The 24,251-nt window shown below is 36.3% G+C and overlaps 1 protein-coding gene across 4 annotated transcripts in view; it reads left to right on the top strand.

The window, feature by feature from the left end:
* TMTC2 (transmembrane O-mannosyltransferase targeting cadherins 2) overlaps positions 1-24,251 on the top strand; it is a 417,736-nt gene that overhangs the window by 221,259 nt on the left and 172,226 nt on the right. For all 4 annotated transcript variants that reach the window (XM_025284384.2, XM_006054570.3, XM_044941876.1 and 1 more), the window contains one exon: positions 17,719-17,833. In XM_025284384.2, the coding sequence (XP_025140169.1) occupies positions 17,719-17,833 (115 nt within the window). The remainder of the gene's footprint in view (positions 1-17,718; positions 17,834-24,251) is intronic.

Below are 24,251 nucleotides of genomic sequence, written 5' to 3'. Positions count from 1 at the left end.
CACATATAATTAAAAGAAGTATGAAGTTATATTATTCTGATTTCCATATTAGTTTTTGTATTTCATTCTTAAAATGTTCTAACATTTCTTTGCTTCTCTTTTGTTAAACATATATGAAATATTTCATTCATTGAGAAATGTATCCACATACCTTGTATTTGAACCACTTAAAGGAGACCACTAAAACAAATAACACATTTTGCATATTGAAAATAAGCTATTACCAGAATCATTGATGACCCTCCCCTGCCCCATACATCTTTTCATTTCAGTTTTTTGCTTTCACTTGTGTTCTCTTATTTTATGCTAGAACCTCCATTACAGTGTCAAACAGAAGTGATGACAGTGGATTTTTATTTCATTCTTTTTTAAGAAAGAATGTTTTAAACATTTCACCATTAATTATGTGCATTTTATGTTTTTCAGTAGACAGCTTTTATCAGAGTTTTCCTCTGGATTTCTAGTCTAAGTTTTCTTTCTGTGAATTAATTGATAGTGATAGGCATTTTCCCCACTTAATCTATTTATGATAATGATTTATATTAATATTGAACTTACTTTGCATTCCTGGAATATGTCCAAGATTCACTAATTATGTATTATCCAATTTATATTCTTCTAAATTTTTCACCCATGTTCCTGAGTGAGACCAGTGCTTCTCTTCCCAAGGCTTGAGTTTGTGTGGCTTCTCTTATCCAACCTCTCTTTCGAAGGCAGTTAAATCCCAAGCCCTGATTCCTCTTAGTTCCACAAATTTACACAGGGTGAATGCCATCTTCAGAACCTATTAACCTTCTGGACTCATGTTTTTGAGCAGTCTCTAGGTTTGAGGATTCCCCTTACTGTCCCATCAATTTAATACCAAGTAGTGGTGGTGAAAGTTGCTTAGTCGTTCTGACTCTTTATGACTCCATGGACTATACAGTCCATGGAATTCTCCAGGCCAGAATACCACAGTGGGTAGCTGTTCCCTTCTCCAGGGGATCTTACCAACCTAGGGATCGAACCCAGGTCTCCCACATTGCAGGCAGATTCTTTACCAGCAGAGCCACAAGAGAAGCCCATCAATTAATATATTCATTGACAAATACTTATGTTTTCTATCTAGCATTTTTCAGTTCAGTTCAGTCACTCAGTCATGTCTGACTCTTCGTGACCCCATGGACTGCATCACGCCAGGCTTCCCTATCCATCACCAGCTCCAGGAGATTGCTCAAACTTATATCAATCTAGTAGGTGATGCCATCCAACATCTCCTCCTCTGTCGTCCCCTTCTCCTCTTTTCCTGGCATCAGGGTCTTTTCTAGTGAGTTAGCTCTTCACATCAGGTGGCCAAAGTATTGGAGCTTCAGCTTCAGCATCAATCCTTTCAATGAATATTCAGGACTGATTTCCTTTAGGATTGACTGGTTGGATCTCATTGTAGTCCAAGAGACTCGCAAGAATCTTCTCCAACCCCACAGTTCAAAAGCGTCAGTTCTTCGAGGCTCAGCTTTTTTTTATGGTCCAACTCTCACATCCATACACGGCTCCTGGGAAAACCATTGCTTTATGAGACAGACCTTTGTTGGCACAGTAATGTCTCTGCTTTTTAATATGCTCTCTAGGTCTGTCATAGCTTTTCTTCCAGGGAATAAGTGTCTGATAGTTTCATGGCTGCAGTCACCATCTGCAGTGATTTTCTAGCCCAAGAAAATAAAGTCTTTCACTGTTTCCACTGTTTCCCCATCTATTTGCTATGAAGTAATGGGAACAGATTCCATGATCTTAGTTTTTTGAATATTGAGTTTATTCCAGCATTTTAACTCTCCTCTTTCATCAAGAGGCTCTTTAGTTCCTCTTTGCTTTCCTGCCATGAGGGTGGTGTTATCTGCATATCTGAAGTAATTGATATTTCTCTCAGCAATCTTGATTCCAGCTTGTGCTTCATCCAGTCCTGCATTTAGCATGATGTACTTTGCATAGAAGTTGAATAAACAGGGTGGCAAAGTACCATCTTGACATACTCCTTTCCCAATTTTGAACCAGTCTGTTGTTCCATGTCTGATTCTAACTGTTGCTTCTTGACCTGCATGTAGATTTCTCAAGAGGTAGGTCAGGTGGTCTGATATTCCCATCGCTTGAAGAATTTTCCACAGTTTGTTGTGATCCACACAAAGGCTTTGTAGTAGTCAATGAAGCAGAAATAGATGGTTTTTTAGAATTCTCTTTTTCTATGATCCAATGGGTGTTGGCATTTTGATCTCTGATTTCTCTGCCTTTTCTAAGTTCAGCTGAAACACTGAAAGTTCTTGGTTCATGTATTCTTCAAGCCTACCTTGGAGAATTTTTAGCATTACTTTGCTAGCATGTGAGATGAGTGCAGTTGTGCACTACTTTGAATATTCTTTGGCACTGTGTTTCTTTGGGATTGCATTTCTATATAAGGAGAGAATCTCTGAACAAAACTTTACCACACTATCAGAAAGAGAAATGCCTAAGAAGTATCCATAAATCTGGCATCTATTAAGGAATGGGCTAGCTATGTTAGAAATTATATTTGAGAATAGAGTTTAAGACATAGCTAATATTATCGAAATTTTAAGTTCTCCTTCAACAAAAGAGAACACTGCTAAAGTCAGTCAAAAAATGTATTAGAGCAATGTTTTAGGCAAAATCAAATTTCAGGTATTTGACTCTTATAAAACACAGAAGGCTAAAGAGCTAAAATGTATTCATTTTCTGCTGTAATACAGTTACAGATAATGTCACAGCTATAGCAGATTTTCAGTAAGACACACTTTTCAATTTTATCCTTATTAATCATGTACACCTATACTTATGCCTATGGAAGTAAAGGAAAATTCCAGTTAAGTCTTAAGGGATTATGGAAAAATCTGAGATGTTCAAATTATATGATTATTGAAAAAAAAAGTTGGATTTAGGAGATTTTATATATATAACTCAATGGGAAAACAAAGTGTGAGCCCTTTTTTATGTATCAGTTCAGTTCAGTTCAGTCGCTCAGTCATGTCCAGCTCTTTACGACCCCATGATTTGCAACACGCCAGGCCTCCCTGTCTATCACCAATTCCCAGAGTTCACCCAAACCCACGCCCATCGAGTCGGTGATGCCATCCAGCCATCTCATCCTCTGAGATGGTCCCCTTATCCTCCTGTCCCCAATCCCTCCCAGCGTCAGGGTCTTTTCCAATGAGTCAACTCTTTGCATGAGGTGGCCAAAGTATTGGAGCTTCAGCTTTAGCATCAGTCCTTCCAATGAACACCCAGGACTGATCTCCTTTAGAACGGACTGGTCGGATCTCCTTGCAGTCCAAGGGACTCTCAAGAGTCTTCTCCAACATCACAGTTCAAAAGCATCAATTCTTTGGTGCTCAGTTTTCTTCACAGTCCAACCCTCACATCCATACATGACCACTGGAAAAACCATAGCCTTGACTAGACGGACCTTTGTTGGCAAAGTAATGTCTCTGCTTTTGAATATGCTATCTAGGTTGGTCATAACTTTCCTTCCAAGGAGTAAGCATCTTTTAATTTCATGGCTGCAATCACCATCTGCAGTGCTTTTGGAGCCCAAAAAAATAAAGTCTGACCCTGTTTCTACTGTTTCCCCATCTATTTCCCATGAAGGGATGGGACCAGATACCATGATCTGCGTTTCTCATGATGTACTCTGCATATAAGTTAAATAAGTATGGTGACAATATCCAGCCTTGACGTACTCCTTTTCCTATTTGGAACCAGTCTGTTGTTGCATGTCCAGTTTTAACTCTTGCTTCTTGACCTGCATATAGGTTTCTCAAGAGAGTGTTAAATTAGAACTCTCCTCTTTTTAGTCTTGCATATTAGTATTAATTAAAAAATCTGAATATTACTATCTAGGGGATCTAGTAGAAAACACACATAGGTGCTTACTAAAAAAATTAAATAAGAACCAAACACTAAAAGTTTTTATTTAAAAATGATGATATTGTTTCCAAGTAAGATGCTAAAATATAATTTGATTAAATAGTGGAAACAAACAAATACAAACAAAATCCTTCTGGAGGGCAGAACTATATTAGGTCCTTTGTTGAGTCTTGTATTTAGGTGTCTAAATCTCAATAATACTGGCTGCCACTCTGATCATTTATTCAGTCACTTTAAAGAGCATAATTCAATTCTTTCATGTAAAACATCATGGGATATTATTTTAAAATATCAATGTTAATATTTTTCCGAGAGTAATGTAGACATACGTTTTAATTAGGAGAACTTTCTAGGAATTGTAAGTTTAGGAAGAAGGAACTGGATTACATATTTAATATAACAGATGAGTGTCAGATTTTGACTAGAACAGAGAACTGAGGTGTCAAGAAACTTTTCTTGGTAAGTGCAGTTCTTTCCCTGGATGGTGGAAGAAACTTAGTCTTACAGTGTGTGGGGCTCTGTGTTTACAGCTGGGAGTTTGTTTAATAAAGAAACATAATAAACATTGCTTCTTCTCTTTCTTCTTTTTCCTTGTGAAAAAAATAAATTTCTCAAAATATATATCGCATGGCTACCAGGAGGGACAAGGAGGTCAGAGATATTTTGATAATATCTGGTCTTACTTTATTACTTGGCTTATTCTCTTTGAGTTTTTACAAATAAGCTTTGGAGATTTGCAATACTGTTATAGAATACCTCATTTCTCTACTTAGTCTGTTTTCATATAATCTGAATATTTTCCAAGGATGGCTTCAAGTTGTTTTCACTCTAATGGTTAAAACTGAATGCTGTTGTCTGTATTCATGTGAGTGTTGAAAACAGTTTTCAAGTAGAGATAAGTTTCTGGGTTTACATAAAGAAAACATGTTAATTAGTGATGCCATACAAATCTGCATTGTGCCTTTTTCTTATCTCCAATCACAATATATTTAAAATTATTTCTGCTGTTGGAATTCTATTATTAGGAAACAATGGCACAAGATTTTAAAAAATCTCTTTTGCTCTTACAGTTTAGGACAATGATTTTAAGAAAGGTGTTTCTTTCTCTTTTGGGGGGGGGGTGGGCAGATAATACTCAGTAAGGTTCTTTTTGTGCCATATCTTTGGGTTTTGTGGTGCAATTCTAGAAACAGGAGGCTTAAGTGACACTTTGGTCAGAGATCTGCCATGTTCTGATTGTGGCTTTTCCAAATGGAGCCTAGAGTAGATATTTACTTTCGAGGCTTTTAAATAGGACTTTAGAATTAAAGAACTATACCCTAACCCCAATCCTGATGACTACCTAGGAAAATACTGCTTCTTTATGGATTTTAATCAACTTAACATGTAAATCCTCTGAATGTCAACACCATTTAGAATGCATTATATGGGTTTATGCCTCTAAAACCACATATCTAGTCATAATTTCTAGTTGGTAATATTTATTAAAACTAATATGCACCTGGTAGATGTTTTCTGTGTAAAAGAGACTTTAATGGACACTGAAAATTTCCTGTTAGAGCTTCGGGAAAGTGGCCCAGCCCTTCTCTTTCTCAGAGTGCTCAACTGATGTGAGGATGTCACTTTAGTGCATTCACTCTTTTGGTTCTTCCTATTTAGTTTTCCCCTCTGTGTACTAGCTTCCTTTCGCTGTTTGGAAGTGGAACTTTCTGAGTTGTATGTTAAAGGCTGTAAAATGAATAGCATCATCCTTTATATCAGTATCATGTTTTTCAGGTAACACACAAATACCTCATACAAGTACTGGCTGCACAGCCTTTGAAGAGCCCTATCTGTTTGCCCTATAGCAGCAAAAAAGGCAAAGAAAATCAACCTCCCTCTTTTTTTCTGTTGTTTGTAGTAGCTGAAAATATACATTAAAATGATAGTTGCCCAAGATTTGAGCATATAGTAAAGGTAATTGACATTTTTAGAAATTTATTTTATTTAATAGCTAATTTTATTTTATTAGCATTCAAGAATATTTTTCTACCCACATAAATATTTTATTCTTTATATTTATGCTTTTACTGAACATTTCTTATTTTTAAAATGCCCTTTTCTCTATTACTAACTCTACTTTTCCCATGTTCAGCACTACCTGCTGAGTTAAAAGCTACTGTCACAAATTAATATGTTGAAGTTAATATAGGTCATAACGCAGTGTCGTGATGTACTGTATTTTATATATACTGCATTTTATCTTAGGAACAGCTGTTTTAAAATAAAGTGGAATCTTTATTTTATTTATTTATTTATTTTAATTTTTCTTATCTTAAAACTGGCTTTGTGACTTCCTTGGCGGTCCAATGGGTAGGCCATCGATCGCACTTGAACTACGGGGGCGTGGGCTGGATCCCTGATTAGGGAACATGCCAAAAAAATTGTTTTTAATGATATTCTCAAAAGAAAATCACAAAAAACTGGCCTCGGAAATATTTAATGTTGCCTTGAGTTTTCTATTAAAGGGTATTTCTACTTGGTTATGTTTTTTTATGGATGATGATCTATTAATGATATATCATTCCTGTTCCATAGAAATGTACTTTGTAGAGTTACACATCTATTATCTTATTTAATTACCTCAGTGATGCTGGAGTTGAACTTGGGCAAGGATTGTTACACCTGTCTTACTGTTGAGCAACTGAGAGGCAGAATGCTTAGGGAGAAAAGGCATTATTAGTTGGTCAGATTTACAGTAAGGTAGATAGGGTGGTCTTGGTGGTTTAGTCTCTAAGCCAGTCTCCTCTGGTCCTTGGGATCTCCTAGGCAACAGTACTGGAGTGGGTTGCCATTTCCTCTTCCAGGGGATCTTTCCAACCCAGACAGGGATCGAACTTGGGTCTCCTGCTTGCAGGCGATCTCCTGCGTTGCAGGCGGATTCTTTACCAGCTGAGCCACCGGAAGTCAGGACACGAGGAGCTGTTATGCTCATCTTTACAGTGTTGTTACAACCTCTCTGAGCTTCTAGGCTGATCTGTATGGCAGGTACAGCAATAGCGCTGTGTGGGACCAAGCGTCTACAGCACCCCTAGCCCAGAGTTTGGCCCGTATTACACGTTTACTTACTACTGCTAATAAGAAATGGGAGAGTCCAGTAATTTACTTCAGTGTACCCAGATCTAATTGGTAACAGAAATAAAACTAAAAACTTAGGTTTGGGATCTTTTTGGTTTAGGTTTCCGCATCAAATTTCCTTCTAGTGACATATATTTGGAAACTAACCTGGGGCTATTAGATGGCAGGAACCCATTTAATGATGACAGGATTCACTGTGAGATAAAGTAGCTTATGAGATTGGATTGTAAAAGAACAAAAGGGAGACTTTTTTTTTAATCACTTCTCTTCCTCCCCACCCCCACTGGAGTTGTTTAGAATTCTCACCTTTTCTAAAGGTTCTTCATCTTTTAGAGCTGAACCAGACTCAAATGATATTAATTATGATGGAGGCAAGCTGTAGGAGATCCTTTGGGTCAATTATATTCTGACTGTGAAATCAGAAACAACTCTGTATATTTTGCTATCAATCTATATGTAACGGTTGAATGGCTACATGGGCTAAGAGATCAGCCAATGTAGGAATGTGAGGAATTTCTTATGAGCTATTACTGAATTGGTGTGTCTTTTATATAAATGGGCTTCCCTGGTTGCTCAGATGGTAAAGAATCTGCCTGCAATGCAGGAGACCCGGAATCGATCCTGGGTCAGGAAAATCTACTGGAGGAAGGAATGGCTACCCACTCTAGTGTTCTTGCCTGGACAAAGGAGCCTGGCAGACTACAGTCCATGGGGTCACAAAGAGTCAGACACAGCGGAGCGGCTAACACTTCATATAAATAGGGCCGCTATTTGTGGCATGCCAGTTATTGTTCACTAAGTCTTTTAGATTGACTACTTTCAACAGTGTAATAGGCATATTAGAAAAAGGATCTGGTAAGATTTGAAGAAAGTCTCAAAGTTAGGTGTTTCCAAATTCTCCCTCCTTGTCCAGTCATTATATTTGCAAATGCCTTACTATCTTCATTTATTATATAATCCTGTGGGTTAGTTAACCAGAAACTTCACAGAGAATACCTTGCTATCAGAGAGGAACATGAAGTAGATTTTTGTTTTGTTTTGTTTGGATTAAGATGCAGTGAGAAACATTCTGAGCCTAGATGGGAAATTGGAGTGAAGGCCTTTACAGAGAAGACTCAGCTTCACAGACCATGCGTGGTTCTGATTGTTGTTGTTCTTCAGTCGCTAAGTCCTGTCTTAACTCTTTGTGACTGATAGAACACAGTATGCCAGGCTCCTTTCTCCTCCACTATCTCCCAGAGTTTGCTCAAATTCATGTCCATTGAGTTGGTGATGCTATCTAGCCATCTCATCCTCTGCTGCCCACTTCTGCTTTTGCTGTCAATCTTTTCCAGCATCAAGATCTTTTCCAGTGTGTTGGCCCTTCATATCAGGTGGCCAGAGTATTGGAGCTTCAGCATCAATCCTTCCAATGAATATTCCGGATTGATTTCCTTTAGGATTGACTGGTTTAATTTCCTTGCAGTCCAAGGGACTCTCAAGGGTCTTCTCCAGCACCACAGTTCAAAAGCATCGATTCTTTAGTGCTCAGCATTCTTTATGGTCCAACTCTTATATCCATACCTGGCTACTGGAAAAACTGTAGTTTTGACTATATGGACCTTTGCTAGCAAAGTGATATCTCTGCTTTTTAATACACTGTCTAGGTTTGTCAATAGCTTTCATTCCAAGGAGCAAGCATCTTTTAATTTCATGGCTGCAGTCACCATTCACAGTAATTTTGGAGCCAAAGAAAATAAAATCTGTCAATGCTTCCACTTTTTTCCCTTCTATTTGTCATGAAGTCTTGGAACCGGATGCCATTATCTTAGTTTTCTGAATGTTGAGTTTTAAGCCAGCTTTTCACTCTCCTCTTTCTCTCTCATCCAGAGGCTCTTTAGTTGCTCTTCTCTTTCTGCCATTAGAGTGGAGTCATCTGTGTATCTGATGTTGATCTTTCTCCTGGCAGTCTTGATCCTAGCTTGTGATTCATCCAACCTGGCATTTGGCATGATGTACTCTGCATGTAAGTAAAGTAAGTAGGATGACAACATATAGCCTTGTACTCCTTTTCCTACTTGGAACCAGTCAGTTGTTCCATGTCTGGTTCTAACTATTGCTTCTTGAACCACATAGAGGTATCTCAGGAGACAGATAAGGTGGTCTGGTATTCCCATCTCTTTAAAAATTTTCTACCATTTGTTGTGATCCAAACAGTCAAAGGCTTTGGCATAGTCAATAAAGCAGAGGTAGCTGTTTTTCTGGAATTCCCTTGCTTTATCTGTGATCCAGTGAATCTGATCTCTGGTTCCTCTGCTTCTTCAAAACCCAGCTTGTACATCTAGAAGTTCTTGGTTCATGTACAACTAAACCAGTTTGAAGAATTTTGAGCATAACCTTGCTAGCACATGAAATGAGCACAGTTGTATGGTAGTTTGAACATTCTTTGGTTCTTTTTGTCCTTTGGTATTGGAGTGAAAATGGACCTTTTCCAGTCCTGTGGCCACTACTGAGTTTTCCAAATTTCTTGACAGTGAGTGCAGCACTTTAACAGCATCATCTGTTAGGATTTCAAATAGCTCAGCTGGAATTCCGTCTTCTCCACTAGCTCTGTTCATAATAATGCTTACTAAGGCCCACTTGATTTCACACTCCGGGATGTCTGGCTCAAGGTGAGTGATCACACCATCATTATTATCTGGGTCTTTAGGACCTTTTTTATATAGTTCTTCTGTCTTTCCTTGCCACTTCTTCTTAATCTCTTCTGCTTCTCTTTGTTTCTTATTGTTTCTGTCTTTTATCATGTCCATCCTTGTATAAAATGTTCTCTTGATCACTCCAGTTTTATTTAAGAGATCGCTAGTCTTTCATATTCTATTGTTTTCCTCTATTTCTTTGCATTGTTCATTTAAGAAGGCCTTCTTATCTTTCCTTGCTATTCTTGGAACTCTGCATTCAGTTGGGTATGTCTTTCCCTTTGTCCCTTCTCTTCCTTCCTCAGCTATTCGTAAAGCCTCCTCAAACAACCACTTTGTCTTCTTGCATTTATTTTCTTTGAAATGGTTTTGATCACTGCCTCCTGTAGTTACAAACCTCTGTCCATAGTTCTTCAGTCACTCGATCTACCAGATCTAATCCCTTGAATCTATTTGTCATCTCCACTGTATGATCACAAGGGATTTGATTTAGATCGTACTTCAGTGGCCTAGTGGTTTTTCCTGAAGTGAAGTGAAAGTCACTCAGTTGTGTCCAACTGTTTGTGATCTCCTGGACTGTATAGTTCATGGAATTCTCCAGGCCAGAATACTGGTGTGGGTAGCCATTCCTTTCTCCAGGGGATCGTCCCAAGCCAGGGATCAAACCCAGGTCTCCCACATTGAAGGTGGATTCTTTACCAGCTGAGCCACGAGGGTAGTGGTTTTTCATACTTTCTTCAATTTTAGCCTGAATTTTGCAGTAAGGAACTCATGATCTGAGCCACAGTCATCTCCAGGATTTGTTTTTGCTGACTGTATAGAGCTTCTCTATCTTTGGCTGCAAAAAACAATCTGATTTCTGTATTGACAATCTGGTGATGTCCTTTTGTATAGTTGTCTCTTGGGTTCTTGGAAGAGGTTGTTTGCTTTGACCAACACATTCTCTTGAAAAAACTCTATTAGCCTTTGCTCTGCTTCATTTTGTGCTCCAGGGTCAAACTTGCCTGCTATTCTGGGTATCTCTAGACTTGCTACTTTTGCATCCCAAGCCCCTATGATGAAAAGGACATCTCTATTTGGTGTTAATTCTAAAAGATGTTATGCGTCTTCGTAGAACTGGTCAATTTCACCTTCCTCAGCATCAGTGGCTGGGGCATAGACTCAGATTACTGAGGTTGAATGGTTTGCCTTGGAAACGAATCAGGATCATTCTGTTGTTTTTGAGGCTGCACCCCAGTACTGCATTCTGGACCCTTTTGTAGAGTGTAAGAGCTACTCCATTTATTCTGAGGGAGTCTTATCCACAGTAGTAAATATAATAGTCAGCTAAATTAAATTCAACCATTCCTGTCCATTTAATTCACCCATTCCTGTCCATTTTAGTTCACTGATTCCTAACATGTTGATATTCACTCTTGTCATCTCCTGCTTGACCATATCCAATTTACTTTGATTCATGGACCTAACATTCCAGGTTTCTATGCAATATTATTCTTTACAGCACTGGACTTTACTTTCACCACCAGACACACCCACGACTGAGCATCATTTTTGCTTTGACTCCACTGCTTTGTTCTTCCTGGAGCTATTTGTAATTGTTCCAGCTCTTCCCCAGTAGCATGTAGAACACCTTCTGACCTGTTGTTCAATAGCTCAGTCCTGTCCAACTTTTTGGAACCCCACAGACTGTAGCATGCCAGGCTTCTCTGTCCTTCACTGTCTCCTGGAGTTTGCTCAAATTCTGATCTGGGAAGGGGCTTATCTTCCAGTGTTGTATCTTTTTGCCTTTCCTCACTGTTTACAGGGTTCCAAGGCAAGAATACTGGAGTGGGTTCCCATTTCCTCCCCCAGTGGACCATGTTTTTTCAGAACTTTTCACTGCGACCCATCAGTCTTGGAGGGCTCTGCACAGCATGGCTCTTAGCTTCATCGAGTTATGCAAGCCCTTTTGCCAGCACACAGCTGTGATCCTTGAGAGTTCTTATAGCAGACACTGAACTGTGGATGTGGGGGTGGCTTGTAGTCAAAGTCAGAATAGAGACTGCACATGGTAAAATGCGAAGGAATAATCCTAGATTTGTTAAAACCAAAAAACCTGCCCTGAACTGTATATATGGATATTACAATATGCACATAGATGTTATACTAATTAACAGTGCTATGAAGACAATGTAAACAAATCATTGGAGTATTAAATTTTATTTTTTCATTTTTAATACTTTTTCCCTTATTAGAAATATACTGATTTTCAGGTGTATCTGAAGTAACCAAAGATAGAGGAACAAGAGAGATAATTGCATATTATAAAGTTGCTATAATTAGAATTACATAAAAGTATGTAGTGTATGTATTCTGGTATTGTATGAATCATAATCTTTAAATTATTTCTATTTTTTTCACTTAACATTTTAGCCAGACCTTTTTTACCCACTCAACATTATGTTTCTTTCTGTAATAATCCAAGGTATAATTACCTTAGGAAATATAAATCCTTGGAAGCTTATAAGTGCTGTGATTTCCCTGGATCATGTGAAGTGACATGAAATCAGTATAAAGCCAGGCTATAAAAGTTGAACCCCTTACAATGTTTGTTAATGGATAGAGTGAGAAAGCATTAACAAAACAAAACAAAACAAAACAAAACACATTCATGTTTATCTTAAGTTTCATGCAGTTACATGGCCCTTTTTTCCTTCTCCTTCTGCTTGCTTGCTTCTTTTTTATGGTTTTCATTGAGATTAGAAATTTTAACACAACAGTTCCTCATATTTTAAAATGACACTTATTTCACTTACATCAATGTAAACACTGTTTTTGGAACACATCTGAAGTCCAGGTATTTCATAGTGGTTAAAACAAGGACTTCAGAACCTAACAGACACAACTTTTATCTCTGTTAAAAGTCCCTTTCTCTAAGGCACAGTTTCCTTGTCAAGTACTAATGGGATGATAATCTTTGTTAGGAGGACTGAAAGAGTTCATATATATAGAAGCCTAAAAATAGGGCTATAATCTGAAGGAAAACAATTATCAGCTACACTAGGGACTCCTGTATTTATTTTCTTTTGCAGCCGATCTGGCTTATATAACTGGCAAGATTTCAACATGTAACCCCTTTTTGTGATAGCATTCTGATTTCAAACAAGTTACTAAGAATTGGAGGAAGCAAAATTTAGAATTTATCATGATAGTTAAAGCATTTTTCAATGTTTCGGTTTTGCAAGATCTTTACATAGAACTTGGTGTTGATATAGGGACTAAAGACATGTATTAAAGTTCTAAGGTAAATCACAACTAAAGGTAGAAGTAAAAAAGTGAGAGCCCTTGCTGATTTTGGTGACTGTTCAGAGGATCAGTGTAACAGAAATAGTGGTATGCTAACCCTGAAGTATGATTGCTTGTGTGAATGTTAAGTAGTTAAAATTTGAATATTAAGAGATTATTTCATCTTATTAGCTAATTTTTCAAAGAGCAATGCATGCCACAATCATAATAAAAACAACTTTTTTTATAATCATTGAATATAAATATCTTCCAGTTTTTAATGTAAAGTAAAAATATCCTGGAAAAAATTGCTCAAATCTGCCTGCATTGATTTTTATAAAATATATCGAGCACTATGAAATTACAATAGTTGATATTTTAGAGTAAGTTTAAACTTACTCGGTGAACTTAGAACTACTATATTTGAATGAGGTCTTTGAAAAAGTTTTGGAGTGATTCATTGTAGATCACTTAACATTTCCAGAAAGAGCTAACATTTGATTTTCCTCTTTAGAAGAACCTTTGCAAGATGGAAATATTTAATTGTTATTCTGCCTTTCAAATAACAGAAACTGTGGCAGTTTATGACCTTTGAGTAGCTTTCCTTGTGAATTAAGGTCATTTCTTAGTAAGTGGATACCTTTTAGGTGTAGTTAAATGCCAGTATGAAGGGCCCTTGAGATATAATAAGAGTTGTTCTTGATTCTTTGCTTCCTGATTTCGTTCAAAAGAAAAATTTTGTTTTCCTTTTGAAAATAAAATAACTTCACAGATGAGATTTCCTGAAACTTACCCAGTGATACCTTGAAGCTTCGGTTCACCTTTCCTTAATATAATCATATATGCTTTGTCCTAATAAATAAAGGCTTCTCTGGTAGCTCAGCTAGTAAAGAATTTGCCTGTAATGCAGGAGAGCCTGGTTCAATTCCTGGGTGGGGAAGATATCCCTTTTCCAGCCTATCGCTGGAAAAAGGGATAGGTTACCCACTCCAGTATTCTTTAATTTCCCTGGTGGCTTAAGAATCTGCCTGCAATGCAGGAGACCTGGATTTGATCCCTGTATTGGGAAGATCCCTTGGAGAAGAGAACGGCTACCCAGTCCAGGATTCTGGCCTGGAGAATTCCATGGACTGTAGAAGTCCATGGGGTCACAAAGAGTCAGACATGACTGAGCGACTTTCACTTTTCACTTTCCTAAGAAATAAGTCATGTGCTTGTTAAACAATGTTTTTAAATCTCCATCACATATAAGGCACCTTTAGGGTACTTAGGAGTCCTTGATAAATGTACTTAATCTCCAGTATCTTTGAGCAACATTTATTTACATAGATATAACTATGTTCTTTTTCCATTGCATTTTCTAGAAAATGTGACTTTTAAAATGTGACATTCTGTGGTGTGGAAAATACATTACAAAAGATGGGTACCATGTAGCTAAAGTTTGTTGGTACCATGGGTACTAAAGTTTGTTGTTTCTGGAGTGTTTTGTCCCAGTTCTGAGGGAATGACTCATTTGGATAATTAATCTTGGCTCCATTTTATACTTTAGTCCCTCAATTAAATATGTGTAAATATTGAGTATTATGATATGTGATTTGACTTTGTAGTTAGACTCAGTATTGAGATGGTAAGATTTTGACATCTGCAAACAGATCTGGTTTTCTCTTGTCATTAACTTTGGAATTTAAGGAGTTAACTTTAGTTTATACATCAATGAAATGGGTATAGTGATGGACCTCAAAGTTTATTAAATATATTATATAAATTTTGGACACTGTCAAGCATATAGTAAACTTTAAATAAATGAAAGCACTATTATTTTTATCCCAGCATACATATATTTTTATTTCTTTTCCACCTCTCCTTCTCCCTTTACATTTTCCTCCTCTTTTTCTCCACCTAGGTTTGCAGTTGTTCAAGCTAAGCCCATGAGATGAGCAGTAGTCCCTCAACAAGAACAGCTTCTTACAATATTCATTTTGTCGAACAACAGGAGTAAAATTAGTACTCTAAATATTTTGAAATGCTGTTGGGAAAAACTTTCAAAAATTACATGAAGTTTTTAGAATAAACTAAATACAGTTTTTTAAAATTTCAAATAAGTACTTTATCATCTCTGGTGTTTTAATGTGAGAATTGAATTCATCTGGGCACTGTCTATTAAAATACAGACTTTAAAAAACTGGATACTTTTTTTTTTTAGACTTTAATCACAATTTATTGTAAGAACCCCAGGGATTTTATTCCAATAAAACTGAATGGTTTTAAAGATTAGTGCATGAAATGAATGAATCAATAACATATATGAGCTTAAAGATGTAAAATGACATTAAATATTCATAAAAATGCAAGATCTTTAAGTTCTATTGCTCCAAAGTAAACTTTACCATGTGCAAATTTGAAGGTAACCTCAAACATCCATTTTGAATTGTCTTAACATGAACACAAGAAAAGGTTTAGTGAATGTTAAAACCCTTTATTCCTTAAGTAGGATATAGGATAATTCCATCTCTATTTTAAAAGAATGTGTGGCATGACCTTAATTTTCCATTTCCCCTTTTCTCTTATCCTCACCTCCCTTCTGTCCCCCTTTTCTTCTCCCAGCTGCAGAAGTTAGATCAATTATATTCCTTAGTTCCTGGCCAGTTTTCAGGATGATCCCTATAAATTTCCTCTTTTATTCATATATTATTCCCTTTTACCTTTGTTCCTAGCTTAAATATCCCTTTGCATCATAGGCAGCTGTCCTAATGTAATTGATTTCTGTCCTTAGATTTATAATGTATCCTTGTAAAGTATATAATGATACTTTGGGTAGGAATGAGTTTTTAGTATTTTTAAGTAATGTGACAGAATGCATTAGGTATTTTGAATATTTTTCAGCTTTTCAAGGTCTATTCCCGTTATTTACACGGAACTTGTTGATTCTCACTGCTGTATAGTAGTCCATAAAGTTTCTCATGATACTCCCATGATGGATAAGTTGATTATTTTCTACTATCAGCCAACACTAAGAGACTTGTATTAAACATCCTCTTAAATGTCTCCCCTGGTGGCTCAGACTGTAAAGAATCTGCCTGCCAATGTAGGAAACCCTGGTTCGATCCCTGGATTGGGACGATCCCCTGCAGAAGGGAATGGCCACCCACTCCGGTATTCTTGCCTGGAGAATCCCATGGACAGAGGAGCCTCATGGGCTACAGCCATGGGGTTGCAAAGGAGTCGGACATGACTTAGCAACTAAACACCAACAACAAGCCTTGGATTGAAATCTCTGCTTTCGTACTTCTGTATTAACTTGGCAAGCTCTTTAGTGTCTCTGAGTCTGTTTCCTTATTCATGCAGTGGACAGGGTTTTCATATACAGTACTATGTTGAGAGCTCAGTGAGACAATAGTTTTCAAGTATATGGTGTGACATGTGGCATGATTAGGTACTGCATAATGGTAAGTATGTGCTTCTCCTCTGTTCTCCATCAGAAGCCAAAGAGGTATATGACTTTCCAAATATGAAAGATTATTATTCTCTGTAGATATTACTAAGTATGTAAAGTGCATTATATTTGATCCTGTTTTTGTAAGCAATGCTTGACACTGTAAATTGTGAAGAGCATCCATTACAATGATATTAATGATAATAGCAAATATTTATTGAGTGTTTGCCACATGGCTGGCACTATCTTAAACACTCTCCATTTACTAACTCATTTAGTCCTTGTCAAAAAACCCAGGAGATATTATTTTCTCCCATGTTGCAGATTAGTAAATGAAGACACAGTGTGTTAAATTACAGGGCACACAAGCAAATTTGGGATCGAAAGATTCTATACATTTTTATGCATTAAAAATTGGTATCTCAAACCCTTTCATTCTCCATATAGAACTAGTAATTCTCCAGATGAATAGATCTTGACACACATGAGCCTTCTCATCCTCATCTTTTAGTTGGGAGGGACTCTGGTTTAAGGGCCCAGCAACCCATCTCCTTGTGGGAAAGAAAAAGGACAAGAGAAGCATCCAAGTTTGAAGAATAGGTCTGCTTGAGTGCCTTGCTTTGTGGGCAGCTGGTGATGGGGTATCTTATAATATTGAGAAATCATGATTGTTTGGAGTGAAAAATAAAGGGTATAGTGAAATGTAAATTTTTAAGTGTGATTATGTGTGAAGACACAAACTTACTGATTTTCCCACTTGTGAATTTATTAGCAGGAAAGATATAAAAACATTATATCTGAGTAAACCATATATACTTAACTATTTTAAGGAGCATAATGTTTTGCTGATATATTCTGATGACTATTAAGCCTCTTTATATCTTTGATCTTAGTTATCTTCTTTTTGATTCCCAATTCTTCTGTTATTTATCAGTGTTTTTGTTTTTGAATGAAACCTTTGTTTATTTTAAGATCATTTCTTACAGTTTCTGGTTTAGTAGGTATACAACAATTTCAGTTCGTGAAGAACTCTACTGAAATTTGAAAAAGCTTCAAATCTTTGTAGGTGATCTTAAGGTAACATCGTTCTTGGCCTTATGATAAATTGTATGTGTATGTATTTGCTTTGAGACATAATCATCATCCTTTAGGCTTTCACATGTAATCCCTCAGTTTGAGTTTAAAGGACATAAATTTTCTTTCTTAAAGATGTTTTATGAGGCTTTTTTTCTCTCCTTGTGGTACTTCCTGACGGCCTGATAGTATATCATATATAATCGGAATGACACTAGTCTGAATACTTCTTTCTTTTTTTGGCAGCGTGGGGTAACCTTGGAAATGTTCTCAAGAGTCAGAGCAAAATTTCTGAAGCTGAAAGCGCCTATAGAAATGCTTTGTATTACCGAAGCAACATGGCTGACATGCTTTATAATTTGTGAGTATGCATTGCTTTTCCTGGTTTGGTATCTTTGAAACATGATGAGCAAGGCTATTGTTTTCACTGCTGGAAATGGATATGATGATAGCTAATATTCTGAAAGTCTTTTTCATGAATCATGCTTCTGAGGCTAGCAAATGGATGGTATTTGTATAACAACTCTTTGTTTTGGGTCACATCATTGATATTCATGTGTATTCACATAATATGGCTGAAATTTTTGAAGTAGTATGCCATATAACATACAAAAATTGGTTTAACAGCTTTTGTTTTTTGTTTTTTTTTTTTTTTTAAGTTTGTACCTTAGTACTTCGGTTCATAAAATAAGACTGCTATGCATGATGCTCTATATAATTGATATCTTGATTTTTTAATGGTATATTTTATCGCTGGTGTCAAAGTATGTATAGAAAGTATGTACTGAAACTGGGAAGTTAATAAGATAATATTTTTCTTTTTCCACCTTGTCCTTCAAAGGTAGAGATGATTAGGTTGGAATAATGGGATAATTTGGAATGCCTGTGTATGTTAGGTTAGAAAAATCACTGGGGGAAAATGCTCTTCTATTCTTTGAATGGAAAGTCCAGGGGGTGCAGTTAGATGTGAGTGGATAAATGCAAGTTAAACTGAAATTCTTTTCTGTCTCTTGTATTGGATACTTTTTTGTTTATAAGTAATAGAACCTAAGCCTAAACTTGCTTAAACACAAAAGAGAATTTATTAGCCCCCATAGTTGAAAATTTCCTGGGGTTGACTAGATGAAGGCATGAATAGATCCAGATACTTTATTATGTTTTGAGTATTTGTCTCTATTTTGTATTTTTGGTTTCCTCAGGGTTTACTGCTTTTTCTGGTACTCTGTCTATGTTAATGAGATGACTCCTACACCTCTATGCATATAGAGTGTTCTTAGGCTCTGAAGGAGTTGTCTTGGTGTGTCTATTAATCCTGAAAAAGGTCCTGAATAACCTTCCTAAGGTCATGCATTCTTGAGACAGACCTCCACCCACAGTGCCTCCAGGATTGGAGTAGAAGGGCGGAGGACTAGTTCCCTGTAGAAAGGGAACAGGCATCACAAGATGTCTACTGCTTGTGTTTAATGACTGCAATGCAATATCCATAGTATTAAATTAATTTTCCAACTTCATTTTTAATATGGCTAAATCTCAAGCACATATATTTTTTTAACAATTCACGAAGAAAAAAAAAACAAACCAAAATCAAGATATTTTAAGGGAAAACAGACAAGATGAGCTCCGTTTAACTTCCTATTTGTATATTTACCTTGGCTTTAACCTCCTAGACTTTAAACCTGGGGTCTCAGTCTTTTGTTGGCCTGAAGTCTAAATTAGATCAGTGTGTGTTTTGTGTTGACCTGCAGAGTTCAATTTTCTCTTTTTAAATTGTGCCTTCAGGTGGAGCACTCCCTCTCCAGTTTATACAGCCCCTGATATTTACAAGATCTCTGCTGTTTTATACTTCATCATATACACAATATATATGTGTGTGTGTGTGTGTGTGTGTGTGTGTGTGTGTATAAAACCATCATTTCCCTGAAATAATTTGAGATTGCATCTTTTTCTTTTCGTGAATGGATGTATCTAGATTCTCTAGCAAAGCTCCCCCATGTCTTCATCTAAATAATATGATGATACCATATTATTAATTCATAGATTCAGTTCAGTTCAGTTGCTCAGTCGTGTCCGATTCTTTGCAACCCCATGAATTGCAGCATGCCAGGCCTTCCTATCCATCACCAACTCCCAGAGTTTACCCAAACTCATGTCCATTGAGTAGGTGATGCTGTCCAACCATCTTATCCTCTGTCATTCTCTTCTCCTGCCCTCAATCTTTCCCAGCATCAGGATCTTTTCAAATGAGTCAGCTCTGGTGGCCAAAACATTGGAGTTTCAGCTTCAACATCAGTCCTTCCAATGAACACCCAGGATTGATTTCCTTTAGGACGCACTGGTTGGATCTCCTTACAGTCCAAGTGACTCTCACAAGTCTTCTCCAACACCACAGTTCAAAAGCATCAATTCTTCAGTGCTCAGCTTTCTTTATAGTCCAACTCCCACATCCATACATGACTACTGGAAAAACCATAGCCTTGACTAGACGGACCTTTGTTGACAAAGTAATGTCTCTGCTTTTTAATATGCTGTCTAGGTTGGTCATAACTTTCCTTCCAAGGAGTAAGCGTCTTTTAATTTCATAGTTTATTATTCATAATAAATAATAAATTCATAATTTCATACTTTATTATTTAATTAAAAAACCTTATCTGTTTAATAAATTTATACAAATATTTATTTACTTTTGCCTCTGAAAATAATATTGTCAGAGGGACCTTTTGCCTTGCAATTTGGGTCACATATGGCCACTTTGCTTCTTGTGCCTATTTCTATATATTTTCGGGGGGAAAAGCTGAACAACTAGCATCTCGTCTCTGAACTTGTTTTTCTTATCTGCAGCCATTGGTTAAAAAGTTAACTATCTTTTGGTGATGTTTGTTGAGCAAGGGTTGAAAGAAAAAGAAAATTTACTCAATTAGATGAATATACTTTAGATATAATTTAAGAACTGCATTTTATAGCTCACTCTGTGGATACATATATAAACTGTGAAAACAAATAGATAAACCTCCCTGAACCCTAATGAAAATTCCTGCTGGAGGAGTGGTTGTTAACAAGATTGGGTTCTCCCACCTCACCATTTGTAGGAAATGGGATATGGCATAAATAGTGTCAAAGTAATATTTCTAATATGGCAAGTTTCTTTAACAACACTTAGCTGTTACCTCAAATGAACAGGCAATTCCACAAGAAAACGTGGCAGTGATTTTTGATATATTGTGTTATATAACCCATGTGGTTCACAGATTTCTGCTACATAATTATGTTTCAAAATAGGTGAATCCTTCAATGATTTTTAATTAAATAGTAATAAAATGCATCAATAGATATTTTGCAACCCATAATATCATAAATATGCTTGGTATCATGTATACCTAGGAGCAATCTTTTTTTTTTTTTTCTGTTTTTTTCTGTAGTTAAGGTTTTCTCGTGGACAATTTAAGGACTATTTGACAAATAAAAAAACATTTTTTGAGATATATATGCTATATCACATAACTTGCTCTAATATACAGACATAATTCTTGTTCTATTGCAAATCCTGAAAGTAAAGGAGTTTACTTTGCTCACTTTAGCCCAATAACATTCCTTTGTGGTAGCAGCAGTTGTTAATCCCATTTCATATTATCAGTTAAGTCTCTTAAAGATGCTTTATGACCAAAAATCTGAAATTAATGAAGCTGTTATAGTAGTTAACATGAAATGCTCATATTTATCAAGGAATGTGATAGTATTCTTTATTTATATTTGTGCTGGGTTTTCATTGCTGCACAGGCTTTTCTCTAGCTGAAGCGAGTGAGGGCTACTCTGCAGCTGCAATGCGAGGGCGTCTCCTTGCAGTGGCTCCTCTTGTTGGGGAGCATGGGCTCCAGGTCTCACAGGCTCAGTAGTTGCGGCTTCTGGGCTCTAACGCACAGGCTCAGTAGTTGCGGTGCACAGTCTTAGCTGCTCTGAGGTATGTGGGATCCTCCCAGACGAGGAATCAAACCTGCGTCTCTTGCCTTGCAAGGCAGGTTCTCTACCACTGAGATTCTCTATCACGGAGCCATAGAGGCTGCTGAGAATCATAAGCTCCTATTAGATCTTCTACCTTCCTTTAAATAAGTAACCTAAGTTTTTTTAAAAACATATTCAATGTTCATAAATCTGCTTTGTCAATTGTAGAAAAAATCATATTGCTGGAAATTTTTATTTGGAATATAACTTGGAAACATACTTCATTTTGTAACTTCAAAACAATAATTCCTAAAGACAGGTATGCCACCACTGACCAGACTCAGGATATTCTAGGAAGCCAGAGATAGTCTTAAAATTAATTCCTATAGTTTTATTTTTATGTTTATATTTTAAAAATATAACTAGCACAACCAAATACTGTTCTAGGAGAGAAAAGAGAAAAAAAAGAATGATTTGGAAAACTATTAAGAAATAGTATAAATGATAAGTGGTTATATCTAAAGTTTAGGAAGCATTGCATTAAAAGATGTTAAAACTTTGAGGACTTCTTTTATACAAGATTAATTAATACCAAGTTATATCCAAGCAGTGCATATGTATAGCTTTCAGTTCAGTCAGTTTAGTTCCGTCACTCAGTCATCTCTGACTCTTTGCAGCCACCATGGACTGCAGCACGCCAGGCCTCCCTGTCCATCACCAACTCCTGGAGCTTACTCAAACTCATGTCCATTGAGTCAGTGATGCCATCCAGCCATCTCATCCTCTGTCATCCCCTTCTCCTCCCGCCTTCAATCTTGCCCAGCATCAGTGTCTTTTCCAATGAGTCAGTTCTTTGCATCACATGGCCAAAGTATTGTAGTTTCAGCTTCAGTATCAATCCTTCCAATGAATATTCAGGACTGATTTCCTTTAGGATGGACTGGTAGGATCTCCTTGCAGTCCAAGGAACTCTCAAGAGTTTTCTCTAACACCACAGTTCAAAACCATCAATTCTTCAGCGTTCAGTTTTCTTTATAGTGCAACTCTCGTGATAGGATAATTTTAAATTTTTTCTTTGGCAATAGTTACTTGAATTATATTTATGTCCTAACTACTCTTGTTAGTTGCTTATATATGTTATGACATTTTATCTTCACTTGATGTTTGCACAAAAAAGAAAATGAAACTCAGATAATTTGTGTAAGATTGCACACACAGTACAGGGGGCAATATTTGAACTTAAGATGTTCTGACGCTACAAGGCTGCAGCAATAGTATTCTGCCCTAGCTGGCAGAAATAAACCAAGATTTTGAGGGAAGAAAAATCTCAGTATACAACTTTCAAATTCAGGAAAATAGTTCAAAACACCTTTCATGTAGAAATTAAAATACTTGGAATTACATCTAACAAAAAATATAAGTTAAATTTTTTTATGATAGTTCCTTAGTTTATTAAACTCAGGCTGTACTATTTTGTTAAAAACATCATGGGTTTGTACATCTGAGCTAAGTTGCCTTTGAGAAAGTACTATAGAAACTGTTTTTAATTGCCTAAACATTATCACATTTTGTTATCACTTCAATCCATGTTGCAGATTATAGTCATATAATGTGAAATTTAAAACAGTACTTAGTAGTACCTTTTTGTGTTCAGGTATAATTGACATGTAAGATTTTATTAGTTTCAGATGTACAATGATTCAATATTTATTTATATTGCAAAATGACTACTATAGGAAATTGAGTTAACATCTGTCACCATACACTGTTACAAATTTTTTTGTCTTGTGATGAGAACTTTTATTTAGCATCTCTCTCTTAGCAACTTTTAAATATATGATATAATGTTATTAACTAGTCACTTTGCCATGTGTTCATTGTATCTCCAGGACTTACTTATCTTATAACTCAAATTTGCACCTTTTGACCCCCTTAACCATTTTGCCTACTTCCTAACAATTCTACTGTTAATCTCAATAAATGTGTTACATTTATTGCATAGCCTGTATTTAGTGTTTTATTCATATTGTCAAATTTATTAAAATTCAGTAGTTCCCACAAGTTGTTTTAAGGCCCATTTAACAGATCTGCCGTATGATATTCATTTATCTTTTCAGGTGTAATAAATTTTCAGGGATAAGTCGGGTGGACCATTGCTCAGTGATTTACACTGTCAAATCTTACAAATGCACAGCCGACTTTCAACCTTTTAACTACACTGCCCACTGCCATCAGAAATATAATTGATTTCTCATCTGAAAAATACTCAGTGTTCTTTCATTGTTATAGATTTATCCCAGTCAATCTGTTCCAATTGCTACCTAAACAGGGAATTCAATAGAACACTGAATATTTCATTAGGCACCAGATTTCAGAATGTAGATAATAAATTTAATGTGGTTTAATCAATTCTTGATTATCTTGCATAACAGAGGGGATTATTTCTGTGGATAATAGAGATTTTGCCACCATAAATTAGTTGTCATTTTGGTTCTATAAAAATGTAAGTAATCATCTAATCTGAAAAGCTAGGAAAGGAGTAATACAATAAACTAATAAATTTAAGAGAACTAAAAATAGAAAATTCTAATAAAGTAGAATATGGAGAAAAAATGGGAAGTAATGAATAAGTGTAAGAGCTTATTCTATTAAAGGATCAGCAATTTATGGCAAAGATCATGGATGAAATACAAAATCTCAAATATACAATATTGAGAATGAGAATGGGCCTATTTTCAGATATATGGAAGCTTAAAATAACAATGTTAGTTATATTTATTAACATCTTAGTAATATGGATACTGTTCTGGGAAAATATAAATGTTTAACATTAGCCCAAGAAG

This window comes from Bubalus bubalis, chromosome 4, assembly GCF_019923935.1.
Source record: "Bubalus bubalis isolate 160015118507 breed Murrah chromosome 4, NDDB_SH_1, whole genome shotgun sequence".
Classification (NCBI taxonomy): Eukaryota; Metazoa; Chordata; class Mammalia; order Artiodactyla; family Bovidae; genus Bubalus; species Bubalus bubalis.
Note: the sequence above shows the minus strand (reverse complement) of the source record. Positions and strands in the feature narration are given on the sequence as shown.